The sequence below is a fragment of the Falco rusticolus genome, chromosome 6 (assembly GCF_015220075.1).
Source record: "Falco rusticolus isolate bFalRus1 chromosome 6, bFalRus1.pri, whole genome shotgun sequence".
NCBI lineage: Eukaryota > Metazoa > Chordata > Aves > Falconiformes > Falconidae > Falco > Falco rusticolus.
In genome coordinates, this window is record NC_051192.1 from 42,071,980 (window position 1) to 42,086,658 (window position 14,679).

At 38.4% G+C, this 14,679-nt stretch overlaps 1 protein-coding gene across 3 annotated transcripts in view; it reads right to left on the reverse strand.

Annotated features, from left to right (window-relative positions):
- SNX9 (sorting nexin 9) overlaps positions 1–14,679 on the reverse strand; it is a 63,366-nt gene that overhangs the window by 15,243 nt on the left and 33,444 nt on the right. For 2 of the 3 annotated variants that reach the window (XM_037390910.1, XM_037390908.1), the window contains exons 5-12: positions 12,397–12,580; positions 11,497–11,650; positions 9,940–10,024; positions 8,949–9,074; positions 8,535–8,652; positions 5,613–5,743; positions 4,145–4,248; positions 862–965 (exon numbers count right to left, since the gene is read on the reverse strand). In XM_037390910.1, the coding sequence (XP_037246807.1) occupies positions 862–965; positions 4,145–4,248; positions 5,613–5,743; positions 8,535–8,652; positions 8,949–9,074; positions 9,940–10,024; positions 11,497–11,650; positions 12,397–12,580 (1,006 nt within the window). The remainder of the gene's footprint in view (positions 1–861; positions 966–4,144; positions 4,249–5,612; positions 5,744–8,534; positions 8,653–8,948; positions 9,075–9,939; positions 10,025–11,496; positions 11,651–12,396; positions 12,581–14,679) is intronic. The other variant, XM_037390909.1, reaches the window with a different exon arrangement.

Consider the following 14,679-nt stretch of genomic DNA (forward strand, 5'->3'; position numbering starts at 1 on the left):
AGATACTCAACTGCAGTGTCAGATTAGAAAGCTGCAAAGACATAACTCAGGAAACGTACTTACTCCTAAGTCTGGGGACAATGTTTTTTGGTGGGACTTAAAAAAAAGAAGAAGAAGAAAAAAAGTGGAGGAGATTTATGTGCTAGGTCTGGCGACCCAAGACACTACAGCCTGCCCTGAAGTGTTTCTTATTATGATCCTCAGCTGTAGTACCTGCTTCCTTTCAATAGCTGCCTTGTGGTGGCCACAAACACTGAACACTGCTGTGGACTAGGAAATTAGAGCCCAGGCAGAGTCATAGGGACTTGGTGTGAAGTTCTGCAACCCTAAATATCTGTGGGAAGGAAGAGACAAGATAGGAGAAAAAGAATTGGGCTAAAGATTAATTTAAAATGAAGTTGTTTTTTCTTTTTTTTTTTTTAACTCATTTTATCTTTAAATCACTCCTCCTGGCATGCAAGAATCCTAAATAAGGGATTAATAAAATGCAATAATGATTTTAAATAGACAGGTCTATTTTGCCCATGTTACTGAAATGTAGATAAATGACAAATACAGAATAGGTCCAACAAGGGCTTTAGCTAGATTACAGGAATTATTTAACTTTTAGTATTTTTAAACCTATGGGCAGGGACCAGATATTTCTGTTAACAGAAAGAAAAAAACCCAACCAAAAAACTTGCACAATTTACTCTCAGACACTGAGAGCAGCCAGAACACCACACAATTCTCATTATAATACAGGATTTCCTTTAGTTTTAAAATGTGCCTTGAATTATAAACAAAAACTATGACAAAAAAAAACCCAACACAGAGAAAACCAACACAGAAATGACTGCTGAGTTCAGAAGGGACACTTACGCCCTGTACACCTCTTCCAGTGCTCTTGTCCCACTGTCAGCAGCTCTTTAACTCCATCATCCATTGCTTTGGTGAACCTACCCACTGCATCACATTTCTGTTCTCTGTGGCATTTGGAAAAAGCAAAACCAAAAAGCAGTTTAACAGATGCATTACACTAACCTTAAATGCAATACTGAAATGTTTAGTAGTGTCAACCATGTCTTAAAAAAACAAACAAACAAACAAACAACTATCAGAGAAATAAATTAATTCCTTGAAATCTCTGCCATTTCACTGAGGTCAGAATTTCCCTCTTTAGATACAGACATTTTTCACTCTATTCCCCCACGCCCATCCCCCATTAAACACATAGTACTGGACTATCATTCTTACTATAGTTAGTTACCTTAAAAAAAAAAAAAAAAGGCTACTAGCTAAATATCCTCCCTATTGAGATCAAACAACAACAGAATAGCAAAATATGAACATGTGATTTAAAGGAAAATGCATCCCTAGAGCACTTAACACAAAGAGCAGGACCCCACACTGTCAGGAAATTAGATGTCAAGAGTAATGGACATAGCAGAATTCATACAAGAATGAACAAAAATAAAGAAAATAATTGTTCCAGATAATTTATATTTTTATATTAATATAACTTTATATATTATTAAAATATATAATTATATTATTTATATAATATAATAAAATTCTAAAATAGGTGAATAGAAATTAATATAGCCGCTCTATGGAAATATATATGCATAACCTCATATTATGCTGACAATACCATTGTGTTCAGTTGTTTTACAGAGGGGAAAAAAAGTGATGCTCAAAAGAGAATTCTGAATTAGTATGTGCCTTTTTACCCCTCTTTAAGCATGTTTTCATGCAGCTATCAAAGCTTACCATTAACATAGCACTGCATACACAGCAATGCTCTTTGAAAATTAGGAAATAAATGCCTAGTTTTCTTTAGTAGAGTTCAATGAGAATTATTCAAACTGCATCAGATCTTAGAAATGCTCTCAGCCAAAGCCTGTATGAGACAGCTCCCACAGCAAGGCAACCCTAAAGTAACTCCCCCGAGCCAGGGGCAGCAGCTCCAGCTGTGGCTCAACCACCTAGAGCTCCCACCTCCCTACCCACACCTACTCCCTCAACTGGAAATCTTATCTGAAGAGTTACTTGCACAGTAAGTAACTTTCCAGATATCCAGAATGCCCTTGTTTCATTCCCATTTTCCCAGTAGCAAACCATCCTTTAATTTTCTGTACTTCATACTTTCTGGTATCCCGATCACAGAAAAAGTTCATGAACCAGCCCTGGGTTACCACACTCTGATCAAAACCGGGATGACACAGGACTGCCAAAGTACTAGCAAAACTGTTTCAGTAAGGAGCATCTTTTCACTGAAAAACCCCAAGAACAAGCTGGTTTGTCCACTTACAGGTATAATGCCTTTCAAGACTCTGTTCATAAGACACATTTAACAGCACCCTGAGATGTTCCCAGGCACTGGAACATGGTGTGGGTATCACAGGTGTTACAGCCACCCCTGCAGTGCTTGGAGATAGGTCCCCAGCACCACCCCAGGCTGCCAGCCCCAGCCCAGGAGCCCATACCCTCTGGTGACTGTTCCTGGCAGGCTGCTTACCCACCCTCACCCCATTTGGGGACAAACGGTTTAGCAGATCATATGCAGGTCATTCCCTGCCAGGGTCCTGTATACAATACAGACTCCCTCCCTCCTGCATCCTATGTAGAAAATCCTCCCTTTGATTCACTCCTTCAGCTTTTATACACTGGGATTTATATAAAATGTATCACATAAGTAGTCAAGTCTGAAATCCTCATGTTCACAGTGAAAGTGACCTGTAAATATCCATCTGTTTTACTAGTACAGAACTTTACCTATATTAATATGCCCTGCATCACTTGGATAAGGCCTGTGCTGGGCTATTTCCAGGTGTAGGTACACTACTGCTTTGCTACTATGATCACTTCTATCCAGTTTATTCACAGCTTCAGACACAAAACATTATCCAAGTTTCCATGTTCTACAACAGCTAGAAAAGCATGTCATGTATACTACATATCTTTTAGTAAAAATGATTAAGCGTAAAGGACTGAAGTAAAGGCTGCAGAGTAAATCCAGTCTTTCACTCTATGACACCGCAAAAATGTAGTAACCCATTTAAAAGTGAAAATCTAATAATTTAAGTAATTTTTCATTTTAAATAGCTTTCCATGTATTTCAGATATTAGAATCACACTGTGTGTGCAACATATACAAGTATTTTACAGAAATACTGTTTTCCCTGATGGTCCATGGTGGTGTATTGACCCTGGCTGGATGCCAGTGCCCACCAAGCTGCTCTATTATTCCCCTCCTCAGCAGAATGGTGGGGGGTGGGGGGGAGAAAAGATGGTAAAAAAAAAAAGCCTTGTGGGTCAATATAAAGGCAATTTAATGAAGCAATACCAAGTCGCACACATGGAACCAAAGGAAGACAAGAGATGTTACTCTTTACTTCCTCTCAGCAGGCAATGTTCAGCCACTTCCCAGGAAGCAGGGCTTCAGCACATGTAGCGGTGGCTCCAGAAGACAAACGCTGTAAATAATGAATGCTCCCCACCCTTTCTCCTCGCCTTTATATCTGAGCAGACATCATATTGTATAGAATATCCCATTGATCACTTTGGGTCCACTGTCCCGGTTATGTCCCCCTCCAAGATCCTGTGCATGCCCAGCCCAGCAGTGAGGGGGGTGGGAGGTTGGAGAGACAGCCCTGATGCTATATGAGTACTGCTCAGCAGCAGCCAAAACACTGGCATCCATCACCACCCCTCCAGACACCAATACAAGCACAGCACCATGAGGGCTGCTGTGAGGGGTCAGCCAGACCCAGTACATCCATCTACAGTTATCCCAAGCTACTCGGTAAGTCCAGCACACTTTGGAACTGTTCATAGTTGAAAGATTAAAGATCAAAATACACAAGCAATACATGGAAGCCACAGCAATATAAAAACCTAACTCCATAGGATCTGCCAGTACTCTACACCTTGTCAAGTAGTTTTGAATAAATTGGTTTAGGATCAGTATTCAACCAGTTTTGCATAAATCAATTTAGGATCAGCATTCAACCACTGAAGTCAAAGAGACATCCTCTGCCTTGATGAATACCTCTTCAAATCCATGAATATATGTGCATGTTTACAATTCTAGTTTTATACTAACTCAGTATCTGTTGTATATCCAGATGCAAAATATCCATGCAAAAAGAAACCACCTTACATTTCTACCATGTCCAAGTCAGGAGCTTCTGGTTCCATTGTAGAAAAGATTAGGACTCCTACAGTTTCATCTTTTTCTGCCTTCCGCTTTCCAGTTTTCCACTCCTTGAGGTGGTGGGAGGTGGAGAAAAAAAGGCAAAGTTTGACCACCACTGTTCATGCATGTTTAAGGGCATGTACTTAAGCAGTGAATGAAATGCTTAGGAGAACAGTTAACCAATAGACCACCCATAAATCAAAAACCTAGAAAGGAAAGTTTCAGTGGGGCCAAGGTTTCTTGAAGTCTTCCCCTCTCCTTGTGCACTTCGTTTTCTAGATTCTGGGGTCAACAGACCCTTCTTGTATATTACTGAAATACAGTGTAAAAGCAATTATATTCAGCTGTCTCTGCACATGTGACAGTGCTGGTATCAGAAGCTACTCAAGAAGATCATGAGACTCTTATGCAACTGCCATACTAAGTTCTTAGTAAGAACAGATAAAGACGTTAAAAATTCCACATGTATTGCAACATCTGTTCTGTTTGTATCAGTCCATAAGTCAGACAGCAAGAACTGCTGACCAGCTAGCACAATTATACAATTCTCCGTTGGCCATCCAAATAGGACTTCACTAGGAGTACTACTTTTTAAGTTATTAAGCCTCAGAATAATTCTGGTTGGAAGTGACCTCAGGTGGTTTGTAGACCAACCTTCCACTCAAAAAGAGTCAGCTGTGACCTAGTTACTCAGGGCTTTATCCAGTCTGGTCCTAAAAACCTCCAAAGTTCATTTACTTTTTCAGCAAAATCTCTGTGTATTTAGAAGTATGACTGTTTTGAGGAGACAGCAGCAGAGTTTTCCTCTTTTATTTCCTCATCAGTAGATACCCAAATTAGTAAACAGAGCTTGAGCTCAGTTCATGAAGAAACCATTACTTACTGAAGGTGAAGATACTAAAACCTTTTAAAAAAGCATAAGAAAATGCTAGGGGGGGTGCACGGGCATAAAGGACTGGTTATATCAGGTCAGACTGCAGCATAATGCTATTACAATCCATTCCAATGAAAACTGTGGTTTGGAGGGAGGGGGGATTTTTTTAAAATATAGTACAGGACGAGACATATCTTAGATCTGCTACAAAGTAGCTTCTGTTAGCAAAGCAGTACCAATCAGAGGACCACAGTGATTAATAAGTCCAACAGAGACAGAGGAGAGCCAGAAGAGTTGTTATATACATTCCTATTCCGCTGGAGGACACTAACCGTCCTTAGAAGATGGCAACAGATGCTACTCCTTGTGTTGGAACAGCATATAGCATTTTGCACAAGCAACTTTATGCCTCATTTTGATCAGTCAGCTAAATTAGTAAACCCAGCAGTTTTCAGCTCATCACTACTGCCCATGAGGGGGGGCAGACAAATGAGAAGGCTACAAAGCTGAGCTCTTAGTTCAAACAGGGATGGAGGAGGGGAGCAATTTATCTCCTACCTTCTCATCTCGGAAATTGAGAAATTGCTGGAAAACTTCACTTTCTGAAACAACAGGATGACGACACATCCTCGTCATCCAAGCCTGCAGCCTTTCCATACGCATTTTGATAAATTCTTCTTCAAAGCGCCCTGTTATACATTGAACAATAATGGTTACATTTCTACTCGAGTATCCTCAACTTTTTTTTTTTTAAATATTTAAATTAAAACAGAACCTGTAAATCATCTGGTGAACTATTAACCATTTAATGACTCGGAACTTACAAGAAGGAAACCTTATGCTGACAAATCAGAAGAACTTTAAATTACAGTATGTTAATTACTGACCAAGAATAGTACTCCTTTTTAAGATAACCAGGAAATATTAAAAAAAACCCACACCATAATATCCACCCAAAATTCAAATCAATTTTTGGAGAAAAAAAAATAATAAACTTTCAGATGGAAGACTTAGGTATTCAGGTGGCTCAACAAAGAAGCTAAGTACGGGCTCGGAATGCAGGTATTTTTCTTATATAGTCTAGTACACCTTTGGCCAATGTAAGGCTGAGAAACATCAGAGAAAAAGGAACTACTTACTTTCCAAGCTGTCATGTCCTAGCTAACAAAGCACTGCAGTTGGACTGCTTAAAAAAAAATATATATGTGAAATTGGAGTGCTCAAATACAAATCGCAGATTTGAAAAAGCAGCACCTCCCATAAATATATTTCTTATAGATAAGTTAATGTGTTAAGAAAAAAGCCTCAAAATTTTTTTTTCAATAAATTATATGTCTAAACTGGTTAGAATACATCCATGTAAGACTAACTGATTTTTTTGATAGTTAGGAGATTTTTTTTAGCAGAAACTATTTAAATAACTAATTTTTTTTTAAACCAGCAGTGCATCATCACTGTGTTTTTGTAAGACCCTTCTAGTTTTAGCGCAAATTGCATCTTCCTGAGTGAATCTTTTCCAATCAAAAAAAAAAAAGCATGACATCAGACTTCTGAAGTATCCAGTGAATAGGACTTATTTGAAAGGAATGAGCAATTCCCCCAGCATCAAACTCCTCTAATTTCCATAGCAGCACGGATGACAAACCTTGAATGCATATACTCTTTCAGTATAAATCTACTGTATAGTTACTATGGCAGCAGCTCCACAAGAGTTTCTTGTGGGTGGATTGTTTTTGGGGTATTTTTTAATTGCCAATATGGAAACTAGCAATACTAGGAGGTAAAGAACAAAACTACTGAAAAATGAAGTATGGATAAATTTATTGCAAATTGGCTAGGAAAAAAAATTTACAAAAGTCAACTACTACAGAAGATACATTATATAACTTTCAGTAATACCTTGTTTTGTCTTTGACCTATACTGAAATCTCTGCAGCATTCTTGCAAGGAATGCAAAACAACTGAACAGTAACACTTGCAAGTTATGTGCTGGTCATTAGACATATTATCACCAGCAAAAACACGAACCTGAGCAAAGCCAGTCTATCTGTAAAGTCTTGCTTTGCCAAGACCAATGGACAGAAATACTTTTCTAGATAGTCTTCAGAAAGAAGTCTCCTAAACACAATGAGAGATAAACAATATTTTTCCAGGGTTTCACACAATGTTTCAGAAAGAGGCATGCTGTGTTTTGGTTGTTTTGTTTTTGTTTTTGTTTTTTTTTTTATTATTATTTTTGGCATGAGGCAAATTATTCTCTCCCACAGACTCCAGAAGACAGAAATCCACAGGGAAGTTTTAACTGTGATGGCAAACTCTTGAGTCTTTTAAGACACAGTTACAATGAAATCTAGAGACCCCATCGTGTTCTGGTTTCCTTTTAGTCCACATGCACATGTTTAAATAAAAATACTGGTCAATTCTAAGCATGAGGCTAATGGGAGGAAGTCACTTCCTCACTTTTCAGTTTCCTCGGCATTTATCCCAGCATCTGCATCAATGCTTAGCTTTCTTCAAATGCAGCAGAGCTGCTGCATATTCAGTGATGCCCGCAGCCACATGGTTGGTGACTTGCCAGTTTTCGTATGTTTGTTTTTGGCTGGTTGTCTTAAAGACTGTACAAAAATCTTACCAGAAAGCACATAAGTGGAAATAGGCTGAAGTAATGCATTTTCCTGCTATACAGGTGCCATTCTTTTCTTCATGTGCACTTGAAAGGAAACCAGAGAGTACAGAAAATGCACAGGCACTGCCATATGCAATTGCTGAACTCATCAGCATTCAAAGGGTCCAATCCCACTTTTCATCAAGTCAGAAGAAAAGCTTCATAAGCTTCAGAAAGTTTGGTCAAGATAAACTGCCATCAGAACAGAGCAGAACGTTATACAAATGAAAGATGCTTTCCAAATTGTGGGAAAACAAGTAACAACAGAAATAGCTTCAATGTTTTACTTGTGAGCAAAAAACCAGTTTGTCAGGGGATGCTCCCTTTCCTCCAGGAGCTTTGAATAAAATATAACACATTTACAATCAAAAGCAAAAGAAAACCAACCAACCAAAAAACCCCAAAACATATACACCCAATCCAAAAAAACCCAAACCACAAAAGCAAAAGCACCCACCCACCCAAAACCCCTCAAAGACATTGCTCCAAACAATCAGCAAACACAGAACATAAGTCTCTCCAATAAACGTACTCTTCTGTAGTGACTAGGGTGGGGGGTTTTGTTCGTTTTCAATTACTTTTTTTTTTTTAAATCACTAGACTAGATAATTAAACCCGAGTTCTGAAATGATGCTCTTAGTGCTGATATTTCATTATCAATGGGCCATCACAACTCATCATAGTTGCGAGTGGTGAAAGGTTGGGTTTTTTTTGATACTTCCTTTAAAATAATAGGAAAACCAGTAAGAAATAACCTTGCAAAAAAGCGATCTCCTTGTTTCCCATCCCTTGAATTCAAAACTGGGAATAATCACCTGTTACTTGCTTGTCTGGAAGAGAAGGTATTGGAATGGCTAATCCAAATTTAACCAGGAGACGCTCATACAACCAGTCAAAGTGCTTGTATCTGTGGTTGACAGACCGATTAGTGTTCTGCAAGAGAAAGACAACTCTGAACTTTGACAGGCATCTACAGACAGTGACATGAAATAAGTGTGAACAGACTAGCAAATACGTGGAATGTAAATAAAAGTTATGCTTTAAAGCCTTGACTCTAATTACAGAAGAACTTTAAATGCTAGAACAAAGTAACTCTTTGGAGAGAAAAAGAGTGTGACAACTGCTACTTACTTTTACAACCCTGTTACCAAGTCACACAAGCTGCATTATTTATATGTACAAACGACCCATATTTGAGAGACAGAAGATCCTGTTTCAGATACACTTACAGTGCAGGTCAGCTGATATTCAATGTAGCTCTTGAGACCATACATCTTAGAACCTTTTTTGGGATCTGCCACCACACAGTCAAAAGTAGAGGTAGGATAAACCCACATTGGGCCATAATCACCAATCTGTAAAAAATTGCAAATATCATCTTTAAATATATCATGTTGTACCAGCTGCAATCAAGATGACAAATACTTTCTTCACTTGAAGGTTTCCATTATTTTCAGCGAGGGATTGATAGTGAGGAAATAGAGGGTTTTCTTGCAACTAAAGATGACTGACCACAGTTGTGTTTATGTTCTGTATTTTAAAATTTTTCACAAATAGCAAAGGACTGTTGAATTCTAGAAATTGCTACTTCAACCACATTTTATTAGAACAGCATATATCCAGAAGGGTTTGGTTTTTACATCAGAAGATGACCTGACCATCATGACTGAATATTGCAAACCTTTAAAAATGTAGCTCCTACATATTAGATAACTAATACAACAGTGTAATGTATCTAGATAGTTATGTGCTGTGTCTCCCAATCCCCAAAAAGCTTATTTTCATGATGGCAAGTAATGCAGATCCAGCATGACAAAAAAATTACTGGAAGTAATAATTATTTAAAAAACCCCAATAATCAGCACACTTCAAAGAAAGGAGTTAAGACTGGACCCTGAAAAATCCCTCAATGATACGTGACTGAAATGTAGTCTACCACAACTTCAAGATACTTAAATGGTACGCAGTTTTATTATGACAGTAATATTTATAATTATATGTTCAGTTATCAGTTTCTTCTGACCCAAAGACATATAGCAACCCCGAGCCTAAAAGTTACATTGGAGAAAATGGGATGGATGGGGATGACTAGAAATAAACAAGAAAAACCTCCAAAAGCAAACTCACAAAAAAACCAACAACCACCCGACAAGAAACACCCAATCCCAAAACAAACCACACCACCCACACGCAAAAACTACAGACACACTCCCAACTTACAATTATGGGAATTTTCTCTTTGGGTTTTGCTAGCTGCTTTGCCAACAGATACTGCTCCATCCCAGGTTTTGCAAATCCAGGAAATCTAACAATAAAATAAAGTAATAAATTTATTCTGTATTTTCCTTTCTGTGACATATGCAGAATTACCTGCCACTATATGAAACAACCCTTAGAATTTCTCAAGTACAGAAAAGAATTTGTGTGGATTACTTTACCAACCAACAGTTTGTCTTGAAAAAGCAGGAAAGTTCTAGCTACTACATCTAGCTTTTATTTATGTAACACAGGCCCCTTTTTCCACGGCGAAGTAGCTATTTGTGCTCTGCAGTCCACCAGAGTCCACATTAACAGGAAGACACAGAGTAACATCAGTCACCCCTCTGCCGTCCACCCTCTCTGGAAACGTGCACACACACACACACAGATGCCCATGCACACCATCCTGCCATTTCAGATTATGAGAATTCAATCATCTAGAAGAATGACAAACTGCAGATTTATGAAGTGCTTCTAAACATGAGTTACGCTAAATACTTTATCCACCAATTAGAAAGCAAGCCACAAAAAAATTACTGTTACGTCCTTGAAGTCTGCATAAAAAGTCTTATCAAAAGCAAATGGTCATCCTCCTTCTAATTAGAAAGATACTTAGCCCTTGAAGAACTGCCAACCTACTGCCTGCTTGCAGAAACACGAGTAAAGCAGGACTTAGTTCACAGGTAAGCTCTCAAGGTATGTTTATGCTGGTTGTACTGAATGGGTTTGTAACAAGTCAACGCTACAATGATGCAGAGGTACTCTTGTAAAACTGGCCAAAGCCTCCACCCATGAACAAAATTAACAACTGGTCATGCAGAAACAGTTGATTTTAGTTACATACCCAGGGAGATTATTATTCTACAATCTTTTTCTACTCTGCTTTCATTCACTTAAAGATTACCACACAGCAGCTTCTCCGAGTAACAGCAGTTTTAGAATAAACAAACATGAAGTTGTAACATAAGATAATGCTAGTATAACCCTGACAAAGCTTCATGCTACTGTGGTATTTTTATCTAAAAAAAAAAAATAAAAATTAAGCTTTGTGTGGTATAAGAATCAACGTGGGTGGTGTACAACCACAGGACAGCAGAACTTTTCCCCACTGCTAGCAACTAAAATTGCTCACAAACTCTGGGGCAGCATCTCTGATCAGTCTCGCTGTATGAACAAGTCATCAATCACCTTTCATTTTCACTGAGCACACATAGTGTTAAAGACAGTTCAATTGTAAAGACCGGTTCAGAAGTTCAGACCTTGTAAAAGTGTCATTTGCCTGTATAACACTTCCAAAAATTATACAGCTTTGTCGTGTACTTTCAAGCTTTCATGAATCCGTGTTCTCTGATCGCACAGGGAGAATGCTGAACTACAAATCCATCTCCACTTATACCCAAAAAAAATGTAATTTTTACATTGCATATTTCAAGAAGGTTGAACGGTGACACATTTACACATCCTGACAAATTCCAATTCTTTTCAATATATACATATTTGCCCTGCATTTTCCATTACTTGTTAAGTGGTAACTTCATAGCAGCTCCACGAGAATTTCCACGCTGGAGCCCCCCAGGCTCTGATGCCTCAGTCTCCTTGTAACCAAGATAAGATGGTGAAGCTGACTTTGGGTCATCCCAGTCATCATCCCAATCATCATCATCAGCAGCTGCTGAAATACAGGAGGGGGCAGGGAAAGGAAAATTTAAATATTTTCTCTTTAAAACCCAAAGCAACTACCTCAGCACTCAAACACAGATAATCTACAAGGTAAACATTAAGATCTAGTTCAGCCTTCTGTGTTATTATCCTTATGAATCCTCCTCAATTACCACTATCCCTATCAAATACAACCTGCAAAATACTACACTAGAAATCCATTGAGGGGAAAAAAAAAAAGAAAGAGATACTGGTGAGTTAAGATTAATTCAATAGTGTTCCATATTCACAGACTCCAGGTTAGCATTCCCCAGTTATAAGTCTTCCTCTTAATTCAAGCTTTTACTACAAAAAGTTAGAGAAGTCATCTGAAAGGCTAACCACTTCATAAAATTAAGAATTTGAGACAACTTCAGGCCTGAGGGCACAAATTCAAGGGTGTTTAAAAGTTCCAGTTATGCAAAATGAACAACATCCCTGAAAACAGATGATGTATGCACAAGACTGACTTGCCAGATTTCCATACAATTTTGAGGCGTCCGTTACTGTGGATCTGATTTTTAAAATTTTGTTTTATTTTAAAAAAACCAATTATTTTAGTATCCAGTTTACCCACATGGCAACGTATTACTAAGAAACTGGCTTTGTTTTGTTTTTTTTAAACAAGCCTCGTTCTAGAGTTATGAAAGATTAAGCAATTCTTACCTGCACTGTCCACCTACTGTAACTTACTCAAAAATAAGAGCAGTATTAACACACCTGGTCCTTGATATGCCTGTGGATGACCAAATGCTGCTGCTGCCTCCCAGTTATTTGAAGCACTGTTTCTCTGGCCAGCCGCACCTTCAGGTTTTGTTGCCCAGCTGTCAACAGCATTCCCATTATCCCAGTTTCCAGACTTCCCAACATTCCAGCTGGACCAAGGATCACTGGCATTGTTTGCCTATATTGTATAAAAACAAAAGTAAAGAAGAAATAAGCAACGACCATGTACTTTGTTCTTGAAATCTTTGATCTCCTGCTGATAGGCTATGAGTTTGCATTCAGCACTGAACTTGTCCCGACGTAGGAGCAGCTGCTAAACCTTACATTTCCAGCTATGCAACTCTTAAATGCACCTGGAAGAACTGATCAGCTTTCCAGCAATGAGGCACCAGTACGTACTAATAAGTGTTGCATCTCCTCAGGGAAATTAAACTATTTGTTCTAACAGCATTAGCAAGCATTCTTACCAGTGATAATTATTTTACACCAACACTGTAAGTATGGTGCATATGAACTATTAATTACATAAAGCCATGGACTAATTAGCACATTTAAAACAGAAACTCAAAAGTCAAGGATTAGATTTTTTCAAACGTTTATTTTATCAAATCAGATTAGCGCCTTTTATTAAAGCAAATCATAAGTTGTCTACCCGCACCATCACTATTGGTGTGACAGCCAGGGAGTTAAGGGCCAGCAACTTACTTAGCTTCCCTGTCAGAGCTTAACTCATTCACAGTGACGACAAGGGAAGAAAACCAACATCTGCCAGGGAACAGCTGGCATCTCCCTGTAGACTATTCTCAGCATAAGCTTCTGGTGAAGGTAACCAGACATAACCTTGTGCTGATGCTGCTGTGGAGGCGGAAACCTCAGTGAAAGCGTGTAGAGCTGATGTGTCTCTAACTACTGCATCTATTTGTCAAGTTCATCTGTTGATAAATTGGATTAATAGCTTAGCATCCTGTTCAGCTCCTTGATTTTAACACTACACTTCTAAAAAAGTTGACTAGTTAAGTGCAGCCTACTCCAGACACTTACTGCAGAGATTAGCTGCAGAAAGAAAAAACACGCACACACAAGTCAAACCCCACACACCCAAAGTGTAGGAGGAAAAAGGAAGAGAAGGGGAAGGAAAGCAGAAAAAGCCTACAAAGCTTGGATTGTTCAGCAGAGGGAGAAACTGAGCTTTGTAAAAGGAAGTCTCAAAACCTACGGAGCCAGTGTATTGTTTCTATCACAAAGCAGCATATCAGAGAAGGGATACCCAATATAAATTAATTGCTATTAGGCTATAACTTTTACATGAATCTTAGAACCTTTGCCAGTACAGAAAGTTTAATAAAACTCACATTAAAGCCAAATTATTCTCTGCAAAAATGTTGAATAAGTGTGTTTCTTACACAAAATACAAAGAAAAAAAAAAAGTTCAGCTACTCCACATTCCATTTTTCTCCACTAGAAATTCTCTCATTTCAACTTTGAGATACTACTTAGGAATAAGAGCTCTCACTTCAATTTTTCCTAAAATAAAGTCAACTGACAGTTAGATTTCACAGACAGTATCAAACCTTTAAGACTTGAAAATGCTGTTGATATCATATAATACCTGTTCCTCAGGTACAGAATCTCCAGCATCTGGAAATTAAGACCAAGTCTCCAAGCTGAGGGGAAATCACCATTCAGAAAACTCACAAGTCAGTGGGTCTTTAGGAACCGTGGACAGATTCTATATTGATAGTTTGGGGTATTTTCTTTAAGGATGAAACTGATGCAAGAAACTGATACTACTCCCGAGGGGTGCGGTATCATGGAGGACTGATTCTTGGATAGCTGATACACAGTCCTACTCAGTAATTACAAAGAAGTTGCTAGTAGCTTAAACCAGCCTGCTCTTCCTATGATGTTCACCTGATATGGGTTTATATAAAGTGAAATAACCATACATGACATCAGTCAGGTTGATTATCTTTGCTAAATGAACACACATACACTGGGACCCAAACACATGGAAAAGCACGCCTACTCTAACATAACTTTGAGCACCTAGAAAAGACTATTTTGCATAGTATTCATTTGCCTATACTTCTGCAATATATGTTGTGCTGATCACTGGCAACAGATGCCTAGAAGTGGGACGATTGCCAAAAGGCTGAGTAAAGTTTTCCTCTTCTCTGTAGTTCATGTGAAATCTGGTACGAGTGGGTGGTAAAGAAACCTTAAAATCTGCTGCAAAACAAGGGGGAGGCAATAATATTAACACTAGGTACAGTACTA